Below are 22,411 nucleotides of genomic sequence, written 5' to 3' on the forward strand. Positions count from 1 at the left end.
CATTTGGAAATATGAGATAATTTTATCTGCCTTACGGAACTAATTACTTTGTTCATTTGTAGCGTTGTTTTCTTGTCAACTACAGGGTTTACGTACATTTAAATAATTGAATAGAGTTAGAAATCATTCACCATTTAAAATTATTCATTTTCAAAAGATTGACTGCAAGCAAAATGGTGGAGAGGTGTCCATTCGTCCGGTGATGCTGAGCTTGAGAGCACAGACAATGCACGAGTTGTTAACACTCGAAGGAACGGCCCACTCCCCAAAAGGTGGTGTCTGCTTCTATACAATCTCCCCCTGCTAAGGGGGCCAGGCCACTCTTGTGCTGGAGACTGCCTAATGAGACTTTGTGCTCAATAGGCAAGGGTACAATTCAATTCCCCCTCAAACAAAGAACATTCTGCCATAAAGCCCTCAATCTGGTGGTGCAGCTGAACACTCCCAAGCATGGGCGGAACCACTGGGGATGGGGCCAGGGTGTTATTTTTATAAAAACATGGACTATGTCCACCCCCCACTCCCCAAATCCTGGAGATGTCTCTGATGTCCCTCCACCATCAGGTTGGAAAGCCTGGAGGATTGCAAATGTTACACTCCTGTTCAACAAAGGGCAGGGGGATAAACCCAGCAATTACAGGCCAGTCAGCCTAACGTCAGTGGAGGGGAAACTTTTAGAGGCAATAATTCGGGACAAAATTAATGGGCACTTAGAAAAGTATGGGCTAATAAATGAAAGTCAGCACGGATTTGTTAAAGGAAAATCATGTTTGACTAACTTGATTGAGTTCTTTGATGAAGTAACGGAGAGGGTTGACGATGTGTATGTGGACTTTCAAAAGACATTTGATAAAGTACCACATAATAGACTTGTAAGCAAAATTCAAGCCCATAGGATTGAAGGGGCAGTGGCAGCATGGATACAAAATTGACCAAGGGATGGAAACAGAGAGTGGTGGTGAACGGTTGTTTTTCAGACTGGAGGGAAATATACAGTGGTGATCCCCAGAATTAGGCCCATTGCTCTTTTTGATATATATTAATGACCTGGACTTGGGTATACAGGGTATAATTTCAAAGTTTGCAGATGAGACGAAACTCAGGATTGTAGTAAATAATGTGGAGGATCGTAACAGACTTCAGGAGGACCTGGACAGACTGGTGAAATGGGCTGACACATGGCAGATGAAATTTAACACAGAGAAGTATGAAGTGATACATTTTGGTAGCAAGAATGAGGAGAGGCAATATAAACTAAATGGTACAATTTTAAAGGGATTGCAGGAACAGAGACACCTGGGGGTGCACATACACAAATCTTTGAAGGTGGCAGGACAAGTTGAGAAAGCTGTTGAAAAAGCATACACGATAGAAACCTTTATAAATCACTGGTTAGGCCTCAGCTGGAGTACTGTGTTCAATTCTGGGCACCGCACTTTAGGAAGGATGTCAAGGCCTTAGAGAGGGTGCAGAGGAGATTTACTAGAATAGTACCAGGGTTGAGGGACTTCAGATATGTGGAGACACTGGAGGAGCTGGGGTTGTTCTCCTTAGAGCAGAGAAGGTTAAGAAGAGATTTGATAGGTGTTCAAAATCGTGAAGAGTTTTGATGCAGTAAATAAGGAGAAGTTGTTTCCACTGGCAGGAGGGTCAGTAACCAGAGGACACAGATTTAAGGCGATTGGCAAAAGAACCAGAGGCAACATGAAGAAACATTTATTTTTAAAATGCAGAGCGTTACGATGATCTGGAGTGCGCTGCCTGAAGAGGGGGTGGAAGCAGATACAACAGTAACTTTCAAAAGGGAATTGGATAAATACTTGAAGGGAGAAAATTTACAGGGTTATGGGGAAACAGCAGGGGAGTGGGACCAATTGGATAGCTGTTTCAAAGAGCCGGCACAGGCACGATGGGCCGAAAGGCCTCCTTCTGTGCTGTAAGATGGTAGCAGATGCTTGGACTCCAATCCATCAGCTGGAAGGCAGGCAGTGCCCGTGCTTCATTCAGGCCACTTATGAAACTCAAAATGGAAAATGCATTCCTTAAAAAGAGGGTCGCTCCAACCCTCAAACGGGGTGAGCGAGGGCAGACTTGTCACTCCTCCACCGGTTCCCTCTTTACATTACCCACAGCAGAGCCCACCCTCCCTTTGCTGATCTTTATCGGCGATGGCACTCACCCATCCCCTGAAACATCCACTCAAATTACCTGCGGCTTTTGTGGGAGTGGAGAAGGAGCCGAATCCTTGGGACGCGACGCTCGAGCCACCACTGAACGAGCCCGCCGATTTCTGATCGCCAAAAGAGGCACTGCCAAACCCAAACGTCTTTGCACCGCTGTTCCCGAACAGGTTTGGTGCATCTGTGGAGAACAGACACCTGTCAGCAAAGCAACACACCGAGACTCACTGCTGAGCATTTAGCCCGTCAGCTAACAGCCAATAACATGTCTACTATAGGCCAAACTAAAACATTCTGCTGGCCACAGATTAATACATGGACTCTCAGTAGAAAGAACTAGTATTTTACATAGCGCTGTGCGTCCTCAAAGTGCTTCACATACAACTAATTACTTTCTGGACTGTAGTCACTGTTGATGCACAGGCAATTTAACACAGCAAGGTCCCTCAAAAGGCAAACGGAATATGACTTGTTAATTGGTGGTGTTGGCTAAGGGAGAAATGCTGGTCAGGATATCGGGCAAACTCCCTGCTCTACTTCAAACAGTGCCATGGCATCTTTCACGTGCACCCAAACATGCAGTAAGTGCCTCAGTTTCAAGTCTTATCTGAAAGACAGCGCCTCCAACAATGAGGTATTCCTTCAGTAATGCAGAGGAGTGTCAGGCTAGATTATGTGCTCCAGTCTGTGGTGAGGTTTGAACCCATAACCTTTTGACTCGGGGTGAGTGCGCTAACTGGGGCAAGCTGACTGATCAAAATGAGAAGTTTAGCAATATCGAATCACACAGCACAGGACGACATTCGGCCCATCGTGCCTGTGCTGGCTCTTTGAAAGCTATCCAATTAGTTCCACTCCCCTGCTCTTTCCCCATAGAACTCCAATTTTTTTTCCTTTTCAAATATATATCCAATTTCCTTTTGAAAGTTATTATTGAATCTGCTTCCATCACCCCTTCAGGCAGTGAATTCCAGATCAGAACAACTCGCTGCGTTAAAAAAAAAACTCTCCTCATCTTCCCCTCTGGTTCTTTTGCCAATTACCTTAATTAAATCTGTTTCCTCTGGTTACTGACCCTCCTGCCACTGGAAACAGTTTCTCCTTATTTACTCTATCAAAAACAGTCATGATTTTGAACACCTCTATCAAATCTCCCCTTAACCTTCTCTGCTCTAAGGAGAACAACCCCAGCTTCTCCAGTCTCTCCACATAACTGGAGTCCCTCATCCCTGGGACCATTCTGGTAAATCTCCTCTGCACCTGGAAAACAAAGCAACATACAGAATTCCACCTGCAGGAAGTATTGACAAAGCTTTGCCCATCATTCAAAAAGTATTCCAAGTATCCAGAGAAGAATGTAAACACTATTAATAAAAAGGCCCGGATATGGAACGAGATACGGGTGCAGCTTAACCCAACAGTAACATCCCCTGTTGGCCAACGACAGAAACCTGGGTAGATTTTTAAAAAAAAAAACATCCTTCTGTGCTGAAAGCCAAGTAGGATCTGAGAGGAGTGGGGAGGGAAAGAGAGCTGTTCATTCTTCTCAATGTCCAACTCAAGATCGTCAAGTCTGTCTCAGACACCATCCCACCATGATGGGAATTTGTGGATTTCTCAAATGTTTTACAAGAATTACATAGGATTAACATAAGAACATAAGAAATAGGAGCAGGAGTAGGCCAATCGACCCCTCGAGCCTGCTCCGCCATTCAATAAGATCATGGCTGATCTGATCCTAACCTCAAATCTAAATTCATGTCCAATTTCCTGCCCGCTCCCCGTAACCCCTAATTCCCTTTACTTCTAGGAAACTGTCTATTTCTGTTTTAAATTTATTTAATGATGTAGCTTCCACAGCTTCCTGGGGCAGCAAATTCCACAGACCTACTACCATCTGAGTGAAGAAGTTTCTCCTCATCTCAGTTTTGAAAGAGCAGCCCCTTATTCTAAGATTATGCCCCCTAGTTCTAGTTTCACCCATCCTTGGGAACATCCTCACCGCATCCACCCGATCAAGCCCCTTCACAATCTTATATGTTTCAATAAGATCGCCTCTCATTCTTCTGAACTCCAATGAGTAGAGTCCCAATCTCCTCAACCTCTCCTCAAAGGTCCGCCCCCTCATCCCCGGGATTAACTGAGTGAACTTTCTTTGTACTGCCTCGAGAGCAAGTATGTCTTTTCTTAAGTATGGACACCAAAACTGTATGCAGTATTCCAGGTGCGGTCTCATAACTGCAGCAATACCTCCCTGTTTTTATATTCTATCCCCCGAGCAATAAAAGCCAACATTCCGTTGGCCTTCTTGATCACCTGCTGCATACTAACTTTTTGATTTTCTTGCACTAGGACCCCCAGATCCCTTTGTACTGCAGTACTTTCCAGTTTCTTGCCATTAAGATAATAACTTGCTCTCTGATTTTTCCTGCCAAAGTGCATAACCTCACACTTTCCAATATTGTACTGCATCTGCCAAATCTCCACCCACTCACCCAGCCTGTCTATATCCACCTGTAGGTTTTTTATGTCCTCCTCACTCTCTACTTTCCCTCCCATCTTTGTATCATCTGCAAACTTTGATATGTTACACTCGGTCCCCTCCTCCAAATCTTTATAGATTGTAAAGAGTTGGGGACCCAGCACCGACCCCTGCGGAACACCACTGGCTACTGGTTGCCAGTCCGAGAATGAACCATTTATCCCAACTCTCTGCTTCCTGTTAGATAACCAATCCTCCACCCATGCCAGAATATTACCCCCAATCCAGTGATTCTTTATCTTGAGCAATAATCTTTTATGAGGCACCTTGTCGAATGCCTTCTGGAAGTCTAAATACACTACGTCCACTGGTTCCCCTTTATCCACCCTGTACGTTATGTCCTCAAAGAACTCATTCACCCTGATTCAGTTCCTTTCATACAATCAGTGTGATTTTTTGTATAAGTTTCCCATGAAACACAGTATCAAACAAATTTTGAAAACACATAATACACGTTTACTTTTATTTATCCAGTCACTTCCCAAAAAAAACCCTTTAATTTGTTGAGCACAACTATCTAATTTGTGATTATCCCATGTGCTTCCAAATGCTCTCTTTGGTAAACCCAATTGGCTCCTTCTCCTTGTTTTTGATTTTTACTACCTAAATCCACAGGCACATCCATCCACCCATTTATTCAGGAAGCAGATTTGAAAAAAGTAACCCTGAAAGAACAGTCTCCTAAATTCAATGACTACATTCATGGTATGGGATTAATGAAATGACTACAAAGACCCACTATAGTTGGAAGGAAGGAAGAAAAGGAAAGGAATGAACTTAACGGAAGGAAGGAAAGAAAGCCTTGCATTTATATAGCACCTTTAACAACCTCAGGATGTCCCAAACGCTTAGCAGCCAACGAAGCATTTTTAAAAAAAAGTACAATCACTGTTGTAATGTAGGAAATGCGGCAGCCAATTTGCACACAGCAAGGTCCCACAAACAGCAATGTGATAATGGCCAGATAATCTAGTGATGTCGGTTGAAGGATAAATATTGGCCAGGATACTGGGGAGAACTCCCCATCTCTTCTTTGAAATAATGCCATGGCACCTCTGACAGAGCAGCACACCCTCAGCGCTGCACTGGGAGTGTCAGTCTCGATTATGTGCTGAAGTCTCTGGTGTGGGCCTCGAACCCCACGACCTTTTGACTCAGAGGCGAGAGTGCTATCAGTGAGCCACGGCTGACAACTCAACAGTATCTGTATAGGTTCCTTCAGCTGCAGAATCAGGTAGTAAGATGGCACAGTATTTGTGAAAGTAAGCGTTTGAGGCCCAACTTTCTGCACCTCTCCAAGATGGGTCTGTTGGATCTGGAGACACTCCCTTCACTAAATTCACCTGTCCTGCTCTGTACATTGACACCAGGCACCCTTCCCATTCACTGAGTTGATAAAGGTCAAACATGTGGGATTCTCTAACTAGCTTGGCTCATTGCTTTTGAGTTAGAAATCCTGCTCCAGGTCCTTGAACACATAATCTAGACTAACACTTCAGTGCAGAGGGAGAGCTGCACTGTCTTTTGGAAGAGTTGTTAAACCAAGACCCCATTTGCCTACTCAGGTGAATGTAAAAGATCCTATGGAATTTTTCGAGGAGAGCTGAGGAGTTCCCCTGGTATCCCGGCCAATATTTATCCTTCAACCATTACTATCAAAAGGCTGATCTGTATCTTAACTCCATCGACCCGCCTTGGTTCCATATCCCTTAATATCCTTGCCTAACAAAAACCCATCAACCTCAGTTTTGAAATTTTCAATTGGCCCCCAGCCTCAGTCAACAAGGGTCAGTGTTGTTTGTAAGGGACATAGGAGGAGGCCATTCAGCCCCTCGAGCCTGTTCCATTCAATTAGATCATGGCCGATCTGTATCTTAGCTCCATTTACCCACCTTAATATCTTTGCCAATCTATCAATCTATAAAATCTAAAGAATCTATCAATCTTGAGTTTTGAAATTTTCAATTGACCCCCAGCCTCAACAGCTTTTTTGGGAGGTGGAGTTTTCCAGATTTCCACTCCCCTTTGTGAAGAAGTGCATCCTGACATCACCCCTGAATGGCCTGGCTCTAATATTAAGGTAATGCCCTCTTGTTCTGGACTCCCCCCACCAGAGGAAATAGTTTCTCTCTATCCACCCTATCAAATCCTTTAATCATCTTAAACACCTCAATTAGATCACCCCTTAATCTTCTATACTCAAGGGAATACACGCCTAGTCCATGCAACTAGGCGTGTGGATGAGGGTAACGCAGTGGATGTGGTATACATGGATTTCAGTAAGGCCTTCGATAAAGTCCCCCACAGGAGACTGGTCAAGAAGGTACGAGCCCATGGAATCCAGGGTGCCTTGGCACTTTGGATACAAAACTGGCTTAGTGGCAGAAGGCAGAGGGTGATGGTCGAAGGTTGTTTTTGTGACTTGAAGCCTGTGGCCAGTGGGGTACCACAGGGATCTGTGCTGGGTCCCTTGCTGTTTGTGGTCTACATTAATGACTTGGCTATGAATGTAAAAGGTATGATCAGTAAGTTCGCTGATGATACAAAAATTGGTAGGGTGGTAAATAGCAAGGAGGATAGCCTCAGTCTGCAGGACGATATAGATGGGTTGGTCAGATGGGCGGAACAGTGGCAAATGGAATTTAACCCGGAAAAGTGCGAGGTGATGCACTTTGGAGGGACTAACAAGGCAAGGGAATACACAATGAATGGGAGGACCCTAGGCAAGACAGAGGGTCAGAGGGATCTTGGTGTGCAAGTTCACAGATCCCTGAAGGCGGCGGAACAGGTAGATAAGGTGGTAAAGAAGGCATATGGGATACTTGCCTTTATTAGCCGAGGCATAGAATATAAGAGCAAGGAGGTTATGATGGAGCTGTATAAAACACTGGTTAGGCCACAGCTGGAGTACTGTGTGCAGTTCTGGTCGCCACACTACAGGAAGGATGTGATCGCTTTGGAGAGGGTGCAGAGGAGATTCACCAGGATGTTACCTGGGCTGGAGCGCTTCAGCTATGATGAGAGACTGGGAAGATTGGGTTTGTTTTCCTTGGAGCAGAGGAGGCTGAGGGGGGACATGATTGAGGTGTACAAAATTATGAGGGGCACAGATAGGATGGATACTAAGGAGCTTTTTCCCTTCATTGAGGGTTCTATAACAAGGGGGCATAGATTCAAGGTAAAAGGCAGGAGGTTTAGAGGGGATTTGAGAAAGAACTTTTTCACCCAGAGGGTGGTTGGAGTCTGGAACTCACTGCCTGAAAGGGTTGTGGAGGCAGGAACCCTCACAACATTCAAGAAGCATTTGGATGAGCACTTGAAATGCCATAGCATACAAGGCTACGGACCAAATGCTGGAATATGGGATTAGATTAGACAGGGCTTGATGGCCGGCGCGGACACGATGGGCCTCTATCCGTGCTGTATAACTCTATGACTCTATAACCTGTCCTCACAAGATAACCCTTTTTGTTTTGGGACGTCTTGAGGATGTGAAAGGCACTACATAAATTCACCACCTCTCTCTTTTACCTCAACGTTAAACTTCACAGGACTACACCACCATTAGTGCTCATTAGGATGCATGAAGGAAATTCTGAATCAAGGCTTTTAATTAAAGATACTTTGCCAATCACTAACATTCAACACGGATATGAAACAATCTGAACTGTGCTTACTTAAATTAGTCTATCCATCACCGAGCAGTACCTTTCTGACAAATCCAAGGTACTTCTCTGGCTGGTGCAAGATGCACGGGCTTTTTCTCACTGCTCAAGGGTTTATTGAGCGAGTTAATGTTCCACTCAAATCCAAGGGTTGTTCTCTGCACTCTGATGGATTACAATGCCTACTCAGGCAGACTGCTGTTTGACGATTGTCCCCAGGAGGACTCGGTCTTCATATTAGAAACCCTTATAAGACTTGCACATAAAATTACAGCATGCCTGATGCATTTAAGGGGAAGCTAGATAAGTACACGAGGGAGAAAGGAATAGAAGGTTATGCTAATAGGGATCGATAAAGAGGGGTGGGAGGAGGCTCGTGTGGAGCATAAACACCGGCATAAGCCTGTTGGGCCGAATGGGAACTTTTATGTCCACTTGAATAAGCAGATGGCGTCTTGGTTTAATGTCTCTTCCGAAAGACAGTGCAGCTCTCCCTCTGAACTGAAGTGTTAGCCTAGATTATGTGTTCAAGGACCTGGGGTGGGATTTCTGTTTCTGTGCTGTACAATTTTATGTAATTATTGAACCTCAGGGAGTCCATTTTCAGAGCACCTCTGCAACCCAATCAGCTGCACTCAATTAAACAACACTGATGTGAACTTTAAACTCATTAATACTAGTCTTGCATAAATGATAGTCTTTTTTTAAAAAAGACTATCAGCTAGATTTGCTTCTTTATTTTGTAACCTTTCAAGCAGGACAACAGACATTCTGGTTCTGGACTAGTTGAGTACACTGCTGCATGGCTGACCGATTGAAGAGGCAGCAGTTTGTGATACGAGAACGTCTCTCAGCACCAACAGATGAAGCTGCCCAGTATAGTGAGTGAACTATGAAACTCTTTCCATCCCGATTACACTTCAAGACAAATTCAGCTTTTCTTTCACCCTCCCATCTCACTCAAAGGAAGTTACCCAACGCCCTACCACAACGTACCCTGCGTTCTGACTATTTCTGGTTGCAAAGTGAATACAAACAATCACATCAGGTGCCCAACGAGCACGATTTTCTGACCAATACATTTAAATCTAGGAAAGAAGTGTACAGCCTGCGTCTGAATTCTGCTCCTGATAGGTAAGGCTCCCCCACTGGGAGCACCAAATCAATAATCTGGTTAAATGCATTGTACTATGGGTTCAGATGAAGGCACATTTGATCTGCTTCTTTAAGTCCTGCCAATGTAGCATCTAGGTGCTTCTTAAATGAGCCCAGTATCCTGGTCTCAATCACTCTTCCTGACAACTCGTTTCATGGTTCAACACAGAAAACAGATGCAGTTCTAACATCATTAGATTCAAGATAATTAGTCAAACCTGATTTCATCTTTAGTTCAGGAAAAGAGGCAACACTGAAAGAGGGAGCTTCAAGGAAGAAGTTGTAAACTCACCGTGAATTTAAAAACATCAGTCTGGTTCAGCACCTCCCAGCCCTGTGACCGCTACCACCAAAAAGTAGGGTTGCCAACCCTCCAGGATTGCCCTGGAGTCTCCAGAAATTAAAGATTAATCTCCAGGACACTGCTGCGAGCAAAACCCAGGAGAAAAATCACAGGGGCATTAAAAAATTGTGTTTTTAAAAAGAAATTTCTTTGAACACTTCTTTATTAGTTTTAAAAATATCAGACATGGGGAAAAAAGGCTGTTTGGCTGACAGTCAAGAATCATCCAATCGGGTAAGGAAGAGTCTGTTGGCTCTCCAATTGGCTGTGGGAAGACAGGACACCGTGAGGATGGATATGTCGGGCGACCAATGGTGGGAGTGAGCACGCAGAGCGGTTGGGGGCAGGAAGTCATTTGACGACACCTCCAGGAACATGTCCAACCAGAGTTGGCAATCCTACCAAGGAGGACAAAAGCAGCAATATTTTGGGAACACCATCACCTCCAAGTTACACGCCATCCCTGACTTGGACGTGTACCGGCATTCCTTCACCGTCACTGGGGGAATCGAAATCCTGGAATTCCCCTACCGAACACAATCATGGGAACACCATCAGCACCAGGCCTACAGCGGTTCAAGGAGAAGGCCAATCACCATCTTCACAGGTCAACCAGCGACGGGAAATAAATGTGGCTCTGCCCAGCATTTCAAGGAAATTTGTATAAAGTTGGTAGCACTCTTACCTCTGAGGACTTGAACACATAATGTAGGCAGACATTCCAGTACTCAGTGGTACCATCGTCCTATGAATGAAACGTTAAACAGAGCCCCGCCTGCCTATTCCAACGGTTCAAGTGGACATTAAAGATTCCAAGGCGCTAACATCACTCCCTCAACCAATACCACCAAACCACGTTCTAATCCACACTTGTATTATGGCAGAAAAAAAAACAATGGGACAATTTCGTGACCCAAATTAAACTGGGAAGTGATGCAGGATTAAAAGCGATGATGAATCCTAATCACTGTCCTGTCGAAATGCCAAATCAAATACAGCTGACCTACTGTAAGGTCTTGCAGTTCACAAACTGATACCATCCTGAAATGCAATCAGGATTCAGAGGGTGCTGTAGGGGTTTGTTTTATTGAATTGTTACAGCAGCTTTTCACACTGTTTCAAGTGGTTGAAAGCATGGAATCATTAACTTGTGAGGAACTAAACTAAGATTCTGACTGGGAACCAGTGAGTGCCGAACTGGGCACATCTCCAAACAAGCTGCATAATCAGAGGCGTCAATGAGTGATCCCTCGCCCGGGCATGGAAAAAACCACAGAAGAGGGGCAAGGCAGCTAGAGCGACCCCCCCACCCCTCACCCCACCATCTCCTACGGGCTGTGCCTGTCCTGGGCCTGTAAATTTCCAGGCCCAGGAGCAGACCCACGAGGAGGTCCCCCAACTTACCCGCTTTCCCCCCCACCCTCCAAACACACCTGGTGGCCAAAGATCAGGAGCGTGGGACTGAAGCGCAGCCAGAAGTCGAGGGCGTGTGGCCTTGGAGAGGGAACATGCAGTGCCCGGCGGTACTCTCGAGGCCTTCCACGTCCGGTGGGCCCCACAGTGAATAGTGTCTTATAGACACAGATAATAACAGGATGAGTTAATTCCTTTTAGATTTGTTGGGACTTTGTTGCTTTTTTTGGCATCTGTTCATTTGATTGGACTATACGTTTATTGCATTAGTGGTGCCCTCGAAAGGGATTCTTGTTAGGTTGATACTGGGACAACATTATTGGAGTGATCTCCCAATCACCCAAACACAAATGGGCCCAAGAGTGAAACAGCCACAATGTCAACACAAGAAGAACTAGATATTAAACCAACAACCAGATTCCGGGGATACTCCAGAACACGAGACAAGATTACACCAAGTTAGAAGAACGTCATTGACAAATTTCTCCCATTTTGTGTTATAAGCTCCATCAGTAAAAAGACTTGTATTTATATAGAGCCTGTCACGACCTCAGGACGTCCCAAAGCACCTTACAGCCATTGAAGTGTAGTCACTGTTGTAATGTGGGAAACGCAGCAGCTAATTTGCGCACAGCAAGGTCCCACAAACAGCAATGAGATAATGACCAAATAATCTGCTACAGTGATGTTGGTTGAGGGATAAATATTGACCAGGACAGCGAGGAGAACTCCCCTGCACTTCTTCGAAATAGTGCCCTGGGATCTTTTACGTCCACCTAAGGGGGCAGACGGGGCCTCTGTTTAATGTACATCTGAAAGACGGCACCTCCGACAGCGCAGCACTCCCTCAGTACAGCACTGGAGGATCAGCCTAGATAATGTGATCAAGTCTCTGGAGTGGGACTCGAACCCACCACCTTCTGACTCAGAGGCGAGAGTTCTACCCACGGAGCTAAGGCTGACACTTCAGTGGATGTCCCGTGGGAATCAATTTACTACCTGGGACGGGAAATCCTGGTCCAACAGTTGCCTTTCAATAACCAGACCGTCAAACTGGGTTCAGCTGCTATACATGACAGCCCAACTTCGAGAGGGGACCCCGCCTCTGCTCGTGATCTTAAGCTACCACGGTGCGAAGGATGCGGATCGAAGAATTACGCTACTTTTGTACACAGAAATCAGTCACCTTTTGTGCGCTGTTCCCTTACCCGAGTAATACACAGGCTGGGAATACCACCTAACTCCCAGAAACCATCAATGCCCCCAAAATAAAACTCAGTTTGAACTCACTTGCAGCGTTAGCCGATCCAAAGCTTATCTGTCCAAATGGATTCTTATTGGCTGCATCCTGGCTTGGTTTTCCTCCCAGCCCGCTGAAGAAACCACTCCCACTGCCACCAGAGCCAAAAACCGCACCCGTGGAAGGGGGCTGCAGAGACAAGGTACAACAAGTCAGCAATGCCCCAACATTCATCTTGACAACTACTGTAGTATTTCTAACAACTTGCATTTATATCGAGCCTTTACATAGAATTTACAGTACAGAAACAGGCCGTTCAGCTCAACTGCTTTATGTCGGCATTTATGCTCCACACGAGCCTCCTCCCATCCCTCTTCATCTCACCCTATCAGCATATCCTTCTATTCCTTTCTCCCTCGTGTTTATCTACTTCCCCTTAAATGCATCACCTTTAACATAGTAAAACATCCTAAGGCGCTTCACAGGAGCGTTATCAGACAAAATTGGATACCAAGCCATATAAGGAGATACGGGGTGACCAAAAGCTTGTTCAAAGAGGTAGATTTTAAGGAGCGTCTTATGGGGGCGGGGGGAGGAGAGAGGTCGAGCGGTGAAGAGGTTTAGCGAGGGAATTCCAGAGCTTAAAGCCTAGGCAGCTGAAGGCACGGCCGCCAATGCAGAGTGAAGGAAATCGGGGAGGCGCAAGAGGCCAGAACTGGAGGAGCGCAGAGAACTGGGAGGGTTGTGGGGCTGGAGGAGGTTAGAGATAGGGAGGGATCGAGGCCATGGAGGGATTTGAACACGAGGATGAGAATTTTAAAAATCGAGGGGTTGCCGGATCGGGAGCCAATGCAGGCGTCAGCGAGCACAAGGGGTGATGGGTGAACGGGACTTGGTACGAGTTAGGATAGGGGCAGCAGAATTTTGGATGCGCTCAAGTGTATGGAGGACCGTGAAGAGACCGCCATCAAATACTCTTACTTCTTTGGAATAACCCTGCCCGTACTGTCAGGATAACCAGCACAGAGAGAGAAATAGCACATCTGTAAATGTGGCATAAAATAGGCTTCACGCGTGTTTGGAACCAAACATAAATCCAAACAAATTATTTGTGCTGATTATGTGCCGTGCTGCTTTAAGGCGCAGTTTCAAACGTGCTCCAGTCAACAAGAGTCGGAGTTGTGTGTAAGGGACTTCGGAGGAGTTTATTCAGCCCCTGGAGCCTGGTCCATCATTCAATTAAATCATGGGTGATCTGTATCTTAACTCCATTTACCCGCCTTAATACCTTCGCCTAACAAAAATCTATCAATCTCAGTTTTTAAATTTTCAATTGACCCCCAGCCTCAACAGCTTTTTGGGGGAGAGAGTTCCAGATTTCCACTCCCCTTTGTGTGAAGAAATGCTTCCTGATATCACCCCTGAACGGCCTGCCTCTAATTTTAAGGTTATGTCCCCTTGTTCTGGACTCTCCCATCAGGGTCGATAGAGAGAAACTACTTCCTCTATCAAATCCTTTAATCATCTTAAACATCTCAATTAAATCACCCCTTAATCTTCCATACTCAAGGGAATACAAGCATAAAACTGCTGCTGCCAAATCCCCAGTGATTTTCCTGATTGTTGTATTTCCTCACATTGAGCTGAGTGTGTTGAGGGGCAGAGCAAGAGTGTAAAGTTTTCAAACTGTTCTCGTTCCCTGCAACCTGTCCTCATAGTTTAACCCTTTTAGCCCCGGTATCATTCTGGTGAATCTGCGCTGCACCCCCTCCAAGGCCAATATATCCTTCCTGAGGTGTGGTGCCCAGAACTGAACACAGTACTCGAAATGGGGTCCAACCACAGCTTTGCATAACTAACAACTTCCACCCCTTTGTATTCCAGCCCCCTTGAGATAAAGGCCAACATTCCATTTGCCTTTTAAATTATTTTTTGTATCTGTTCACCAGCTTTTCGTGATTTCTGTACTTGGACCCCTAAATCTCTCCGCTCCTCCACAGTTCCTGGCTTCTCACCATTTGGAAAATACTCTGATCTAACTTTCGTAGGTCCGAAGTGGATGACCTCACACTTTCTCACATCAAACTCCATCTGCCACAGTTTTGCCCACTCACTTAATCGATCAATGTCCCTTTGCAACTTTCTGCTCCCGTCTACACCATTTACTGTGGCTCCTAACTTAGTGTCATCAGCAAACTTGGACACACAGGCTCTCTATTCCTTTACCAAAGTCATCTTATAAATATAGTCAAAAGCTGAGGCCCCCAGTACAGGTCTCTGGGGGGCACCACTTGTCACATCCCGGACAATGGGCAACAGGAACTAGCCCGAGTATGTGTATAGGGGCAGGTAACGAGAACAGTTGAAAACATTTGACTCCTGCTCCACCACTCAACACTCTCAAGCTCAATGTGAGGAAATACAATCAGGAAAATCACTGGGGATTTGGCAGCAGCAGTTTTATGTTTATCAGCTGCGTTCACCTGAGGGACCAGAGTATTATTTCAATTCAAACAGATGGGATGAAGGTCATAACATAAAAACAGAAGATGCTGGAAAAACACTCAGGTCAGGCAGCATCCGCGGGGAGACATGGAGTTAACGTTTCAGGTCGATGACCTTTCATCAGAACTGGAACACGTTAGAGATTAACAGTTTGTAAGCAAATGGAGAAGCAGGGGAAAAAAAAAGGGGGGGGGGGGGGGGGAAAAGAGGGGAAAAACGAAAGGGAAGGGGATCTGTGATCGGGTGGAGGACAGGAGTGATTAAATGTCAAAAGGGATGATGGTGCAAGGAAAAAGGGGGTGGGGTAATGGGACAAGTGTAGAAACAAAAGATGGGTTCAGAGAAGGTATAAATGGTTCCAGCAGAGGAGGAAGGAAGCCTGGAAAATCTGGCAAAGAGGAGAAGGCGCCAGTGGCCCGGGAACAGTAGCGAAAGGTAGGGAGACCCCGGGGTGTGGACCCCAGGGTAGACCACCCCACTGACCGTCCCTCTCATAATGAAACCAGGGGACGCAGTATACTTTCCAACACTGTTCTTTTACCTTAAGCTTCCATGTTACAAACTGCCTCAACATATGGGATGATGGACATTTCTCCCCAATGCGCAATGCAGTGTATTAAACTGCTGGAAGGGCAAAGAGAGATCAGTGACCTCAAACTGAAACGAGAGGTTTCAGCCACGATTTAAAATTATGGTGGGGTTCGATTGACCAAGAGGGAATGTTTCTACATGTGGGAAAATCCAAAACTAGGGGGCAATAAATCCAAGATAGTCACTAATAAATCCAATCAGGAATCTAGGAGAAACTTCTTTACTCAGAGTGATTAGAATGTGGAACATGGGGGTGAGGGGGCGGACATATGAGGAGAGGTTGAGGAGATTGGGACTCTACTCATTGGAGTTCAGAAGAATGAGAGGCGATCTTATTGAAACATATAAGATTGTGAAGGGGCTCGATCAGGTAGATGCGGTGAGGATGTTCCCAAGGATGGGTGAAACTAGAACTAGGGGGCATAATCTTAGAATAAGGGGCTGCTCTTTCAAAACTGAGATGAGGAGAAACTTCTTCACTCAGAGGGTAGTTGGTCTGTGGAATTTGCTGCCCCAGGAAGCTGTGGAAGCTACATCATTAAATAAAATAAAACAGAAATAGACAGTTTCCTAGAAGTAAAGGGAATTAGGGGTTACGGGGAGCGGGCAGGAAATTGGACATGAATTTAGATTTGAGGTTAGGATCAGATCAGCCATGATCTTATTGAATGGCGGAGCAGGCTCGAGGGGCCGATTGGCCTACTCCTGCTCCTATTTCTTATGCTCTTAACTCGCTACCACGTGTTTGAGGTGAATAGCATAGATGCATTTAAGGGGAAGCTGGATAAGTACGTGAGGGAGAAAGGAATAGAAGGATATGTTGATAGGGTGAGATGAAGTAGGGTGGGAAGAGGCTCGTGTGGAGCATAAACACTGGCATGCACCTGTTGGGCCGAATGGCCTGTTTCTGTGCTGTAAAATTCCATGTAATTCTATGATTGGTACCGGGGATGAGTGGATTCAGTTATGTGGAAAGACTAGAGAAGCTGGGATTGTTCTCCTTAGAGCAGAGGTTAAGGAAAGAAGTGCTCAAAATCATGAAGGGTTTTGATAGAGTAGATGGGAAGGAACTCTTTCCACTGGCAGGAGGGTCGGAAACCAGAGGACACAGATTTAGGATAATTGGTGAAAGAAACAGGGGGACACGAGGAGAATTTTTTTTGCGCAGCGAGTTGTGATGATCTGGAATGCGCTGCCTGAAAAGGTGGTGGAAGCAGATTCAATAGAAACTTTCAAAAGGGAATTGGATAAATACCTGAAAAGGAAAAATTTGCAGGGCATGGGGAAAGAGCAGGGGTAGTGGAACTAATTGAATAGCTCTTTCAAAGAGCCGGCACAGAACGATGGGCTGAATGGGGGCTGCTACAATCTGGCTGTAATCGTGACGACAAAATGAATTAGCCATTCTCTTGACAACAGCTTGATAATCGCTGTCATGTCACGTTATTTCTCACTCAGCTAGTGTGCAATTCTATTTGGGAAGAGGTGACACACTGGCTCCAATTTGAATGGGATCGAATATGGCAGGTTTTTATTTCACTTAATGAACGTTTACTGGCTCTTACCTGACCAAACACGCTGCCTGTGGTGGCGGACTGACCAAACACAGGACCCGATGAAGAACCACCAAAACCTGTGAAGGGATAAAAAGGAACAGCATTTGCAACGTGCACTCCCAACTCACCTGTCGACAAAGGCAGCGCCCTGCATCAAACATCGCACAAACTAGATCACTAATTTGACCGTTAATGGACGAAGCGCCACCATCTTTTATCCACACAAAGCTCACTCGGTATTAGAATTCTGGAGAACGAGATCGTTTACCGTATCACTCCCTTTCAAATGGGGAATTGGATATATGGAACCATAGAATCTTACAGCACAGAATGAGGCCATTCGGCCCATCGGGCCTGTGCCAGCTCTAGAATGAAGTGGGCCAAGACGCCCTGGAGGACAGGGTCTCAAACCACTTCAGTTTAATGCCATGTGGAGTGTCACTGAAGTGTGGCGTCAAGCCAGGTTTAAGAAGGTATTCGGTGGGATGCTTGGATCCTCTGGACACTTGATAATACAGAAAGTGTGGACAGTGCCCCATGTAAACATTTAACATAAAATGTTTGGGAGGGTGGGAGCGGGATCACAACCACATATTCAGAACTCTTTCTTGAGCAGAAGAATGGGGAGTTCCAGGCAGGCAGTGTAGACAAGATATTGCCTGGCTGGAACGCACACTGAGGGAAATAGGCAGCGTTAATGCAGCTTAAAAAGACAGACTTGCATTTATATAGCGTTTTTCACAAATTCAAGATGTCCCAAAGTGCTTCACAGCCAATGAAATACTTTTGAAGTGTAGTCACTGTTGTAATGTAGGAAACGCGGCAGTCAATTTGTGCACAGCAAGCTCCCACAAACAGCAATGTGATAATGACCAGATAATCTGTTTTAGTAATGTTAGTTGAGGGATAAATATAGGTCAGGATAACAGGGAGAACTCCCTTGCTCTTCTTCGTAACAGAGGACAGACGGGGCCTTGGTTTAACGTCTCATCCGAAAGACAGCACCTCCGACAGTGCGGCACTCCCTCAGTGCTGGCACTGGGAGCGTCAGCCTAGACTTTATGCTCAAGTCTCTGGAGTGGGACTTGAACCCACGACCTTCTGATTCAGAGGCGAGAGTGCTACCACTGAGCCACTGCCGACACTACACATAAGCAAAGATGCACAGTCAATGTGTTCTATAATTCATTCTTCTGGCTCATTTTAAAACAATGAACCTTCGGATTTTTTTTTTTAAAAAGAAAGTTTTTCACCCAAACTGGCTCCTGACAAACTAAGAAAAAAGCATCAGCACTCACGGGGTTATAATGACACAGAAACAGGCCATTCATCCCAAATGCTCACCCTGTTCCAGTATCCCTTCATTCCCTTTCCATCAACCATCTGTCTCACCTATTCTTAAATGCTGACATGGTCACTATTTCAATCTCAAACTCTGGTAGTGCATTCCACAGTCTCACAACCCTCTGTGCACATCTCCTGCTCGCTGTCCTAAATCTCTTATAGTTAATCTTGTTCTAGACTCCTCACTGGAAACACTACTTCTATCTATTCTGTTCCAACCTGTCATAATTTTAAACACCTCTATCAAATCACCCCTTCATCTCCTCTGTTCGAACAACGGCAGCCCAATGTATCAAGCCTTTCTTCATTATTTGTATTTCCTCATCGAGGATACCTGTTAGAAATCGGATTGAGAATCGATGGTTAACATACAATATTTAGAGCCAACCAGCAAACGGCCGCTCTCCTTCGACAGAAAGCAAGACATCCCTCAAAAATAGACCTCCTAAAGGAATAAGGCAAAAGCAAAACACTGCAGATGCTGGAAATCTGAAATAAAAACAGTAAATGCTGGAAAACACTCAGCCGATCAGGCAGCATCTGTGGAGAGAGAAACAGAGTTAACGATTAAGGTCGATGACCTTTTATCAGAAACATTAACACTGTTTCTCTCAAAGGAGTACTACAGGTCCATTCTCGTATAGAAGGGCCATGTTATAATCAATCGGGTCTTCAAAAAACACAGCCCATAACTGAAAATAATGACCTACTATTGGCAGGGTTGAACACATTCTTTGAATGTAGTTCACTTCTATATAAAAAAAAAGGTTTATTTGTGGAGGATGAACTGGGGAGGAAGAATTTAATTCAAAAAAATTTTTGGGCCGACCAATACCATGGTTAGGTTCACAGCAAGGCATTATTTGGAAAGCATTCCTTTTAAACTCTTAAATTCATCAAATCTTACAGCGCAGGAGGCCATTCGGCCCATCATGCCTGTGCTGGCTCGTTTGAAAGAGCTATCCAATTAGTCCCGCTCCCCCCTGCTTTCTTCCCCCATAGCCCTGCAATTTTCTCCCCTTCAACTATTTATCCAATTCCCTTTTCAAAGTTACCCTTTCAGGCAGCGCAATCCAGATCACAATAACTCGCTGCGTAAAAAAAAATTTCTCATCTCACCTCTCGCTCTTTTGCCTATGACCAGAGTCCCAAGTTTCACACCTTCAGTGGGAGAACAAACTGGGGTAAACAAAGTAGGGGACGGATGGATGCGCACGCACGTGGCGGATGTGGAAATAATTTGATATGCGCTTGAAGAGGGAGTGATTTAAAAAAAAAAGAAAAAAACTTGCAGATTCAATGGCCGAACCATTCCTGCCAAAATGAGAACGACCTACCTGGTAGGGTCCTCATTCTCCGAAGGGCACACGCCCTCCACACCTTGTTGGAGTACAGCCCAGCTTGACACATTCTGGGGAAACCACGTGCACAGGAACAGGTCATCATGATGCCTCAGACGGGGCTTGCTGCAGGTCGCTCCTGTGCCCATGTCACAAAGCCCCAGGGCCTGGACCATTGTGCCAGTTCATTTGACCTGAAGTTAAACTAAAACAAATCACTTCAAGACTAACCCTCCCCCGCAACCCCTCTCCCTTCGGGGAAGGAATGGGCGGGATCACAGGTTATCTGCTCAAGGCGTGACATTTTCATGTGCCTGATCAGCTTGAGGATCTGGTCAAACCAATCAAGGTAGGCTACAATCTTACAAGGTGTGGAAAGCAAGGGAGAGAGAATTAACATTTCCTTCTAGTTTTAGAAGGCAGGAAAATTGACTTTTGTGTACCAAAACAAAGGAATAAGCGGTCAAACTGGTATAGAAGGCGTAGCCCGACAGGCACCTCACTGCCCTGGTCACGCACCAATGGAACATCTCAAACAATGGCAACCAGCAAGTTCCAATTCTAGTGTTTCAAAGTTAAGATCAAAAAACGCTTCCCTCACCACTCTGCACCCGTACCAATTTGTAATGTTCCACTACTCTTTTGAAGAGGCCCAAATCAAGTTGTAGAAAGGTCCTTCAAATCAACCTGCGTTTCAGGATCCAAAATCTCCATTTATACTTTAAGCCCCCAGACACTACGTTCAGTTTGGGTCAGGATAATCCGGAGTAAATGTGGTCCCTCAGGTTGCCGAGTCCTGGTTCAGATATGCTCCTGAGGTAGGGGCTGCCAACGCTCCAGGATTGTCCTGGACTCTCCAGGAATCAAAGATTAATCTCTGGACACCAATGCGAGGAACACCAATGAAGAAAAATCATAGGGGCATTAAAAAATGGTGTTTTTATTTTAATTTTCCTTTGAACACCTTTATTTATTAGTTATAGAAATATCAGACATGGAGGGGGGGGGAAAAAGGCTGTTTGACTGACAGTCAAGAATCATCCAATTGCGTAAAGAGCCCATTCGTTTTCCGATTGGCTGTGGGAAGGCAGTGCGCTGCATGTACGGGCGTGTCGGGCGACCAATGGCGGGAGTGTGGGGGTGAGGCGTCTGGAGGCAGGAGGTCACGTGATGACATCTCCAGGAGTATGTCCAACCAGAGTTGGCAACCCTATCCCGGGGGCACTGAGTTACCTGAATTCACCTCCCAAGTTATCTTACTCGTAGAAAAGCCTTAGGGGCAGCCGTTTATACTAATTACAGTGAAACCTGTAAATTACGGACACCTCAGGGACTGGCATCAGCTGTCCCTTTTTTTTTTGAAGGTGGCCTTATTTTCAAAATGGTCATTGTATGTACTGTTAAATCTTTCAGTGGAATGGAGTTCTGTTCCCAGCATGCACAGTGGCAGAGAAACCGCTCAATCCCCGGGACAGAGCCGCGCGCGCAACCGTTTAACCCCCGGGACAGAGCCGCGCGCGCAACCGTTTAACCCCCGGGACAGAGCCGCGCGCGCAACCGTTTAACCCCCGGGACAGAGCCGCGCGCGCAACCGTTTAACCCCCGGGACAGAGCCGCGCGCGCAACCGTTTAACCCCCGGGACAGAGCCGCGCGCGCAACCGTTTAACCCCCGGGACAGAGCCGCGCGCGCAACCGCTCAACCCCCGGGACAGAGCCGCGCGCGCAACCGCTCAACCCCCGGGACAGAGCCGCGCGCGCAACCGCTCAACCCCCGGGACAGAGCCGCGCGCGCAACCGCTCAACCCCCGGGACAGAGCCGCGCGCGCAACCGCTCAACCCCCGGGACAGAGCCGCGCGCGCAACCGCTCAACCCCCGGGACAGAGCCGCGCGCGCAACCGCTCAACCCCCGGGACAGAGCCGCGCGCGCAACCGCTCAACCCCCGGGACAGAGCCGCGCGCGCAACCGCTCAACCCCCGGGACAGAGCCGCGCGCGCAACCGCTCAACCCCCGGGACAGAGCCGCGCGCGCAACCGCTCAACCCCCGGGACAGAGCCGCGCGCGCAACCGCTCAACCCCCGGGACAGAGCCGCGCGCGCAACCGCTCAACCCCCGGGACAGAGCCGCGCGCGCAACCGCTCAACCCCCGGGACAGAGCCGCGCGCACAACCGTTTAACCCCCGGGACAGAGCCCTGCAATCACTCAATCCCTGGGACCGAGCCCTGCAATCGCTCAATCCCTGGGACAGAGCCGTGCAATCACTCAATCCCTGGGACAGAGCCCTGCAATCACTCAATCCCTGGGACAGAGCCCTGCAATCACTCAATCCCTGGGACCGAGCCCTGCAATCGCTCAATCCCTGGGACAGAGCCGTGCAATCACTCAATCCCTGGGACCGAGCCCTGCAATCACTCAATCCCTGGGACCGAGCCCTGCAATCGCTCAATCCCTGGGACAGAGCCGTGCAATCACTCAATCCCTGGGACCGAGCCCTGCAATCACTCAATCCCTGGGACAGAGCCCTGCAATCGTTCAA

At 46.5% G+C, this 22,411-nt stretch overlaps 1 protein-coding gene across 2 annotated transcripts in view; it reads right to left on the minus strand.

Annotated features, from left to right (window-relative positions):
* nup214 (nucleoporin 214) overlaps positions 1–22,411 on the minus strand; it is a 126,655-nt gene that overhangs the window by 13,184 nt on the left and 91,060 nt on the right. For both annotated transcript variants that reach the window (XM_067969930.1, XM_067969929.1), the window contains 3 exons: positions 17,200–17,267; positions 12,589–12,727; positions 2,209–2,361 (listed from right to left, as the gene is read on the minus strand). In XM_067969930.1, the coding sequence (XP_067826031.1) occupies positions 2,209–2,361; positions 12,589–12,727; positions 17,200–17,267 (360 nt within the window). The remainder of the gene's footprint in view (positions 1–2,208; positions 2,362–12,588; positions 12,728–17,199; positions 17,268–22,411) is intronic.

Source organism: Heptranchias perlo, chromosome 31, assembly GCF_035084215.1.
Source record: "Heptranchias perlo isolate sHepPer1 chromosome 31, sHepPer1.hap1, whole genome shotgun sequence".
Lineage (NCBI taxonomy): Eukaryota > Metazoa > Chordata > Chondrichthyes > Hexanchiformes > Hexanchidae > Heptranchias > Heptranchias perlo.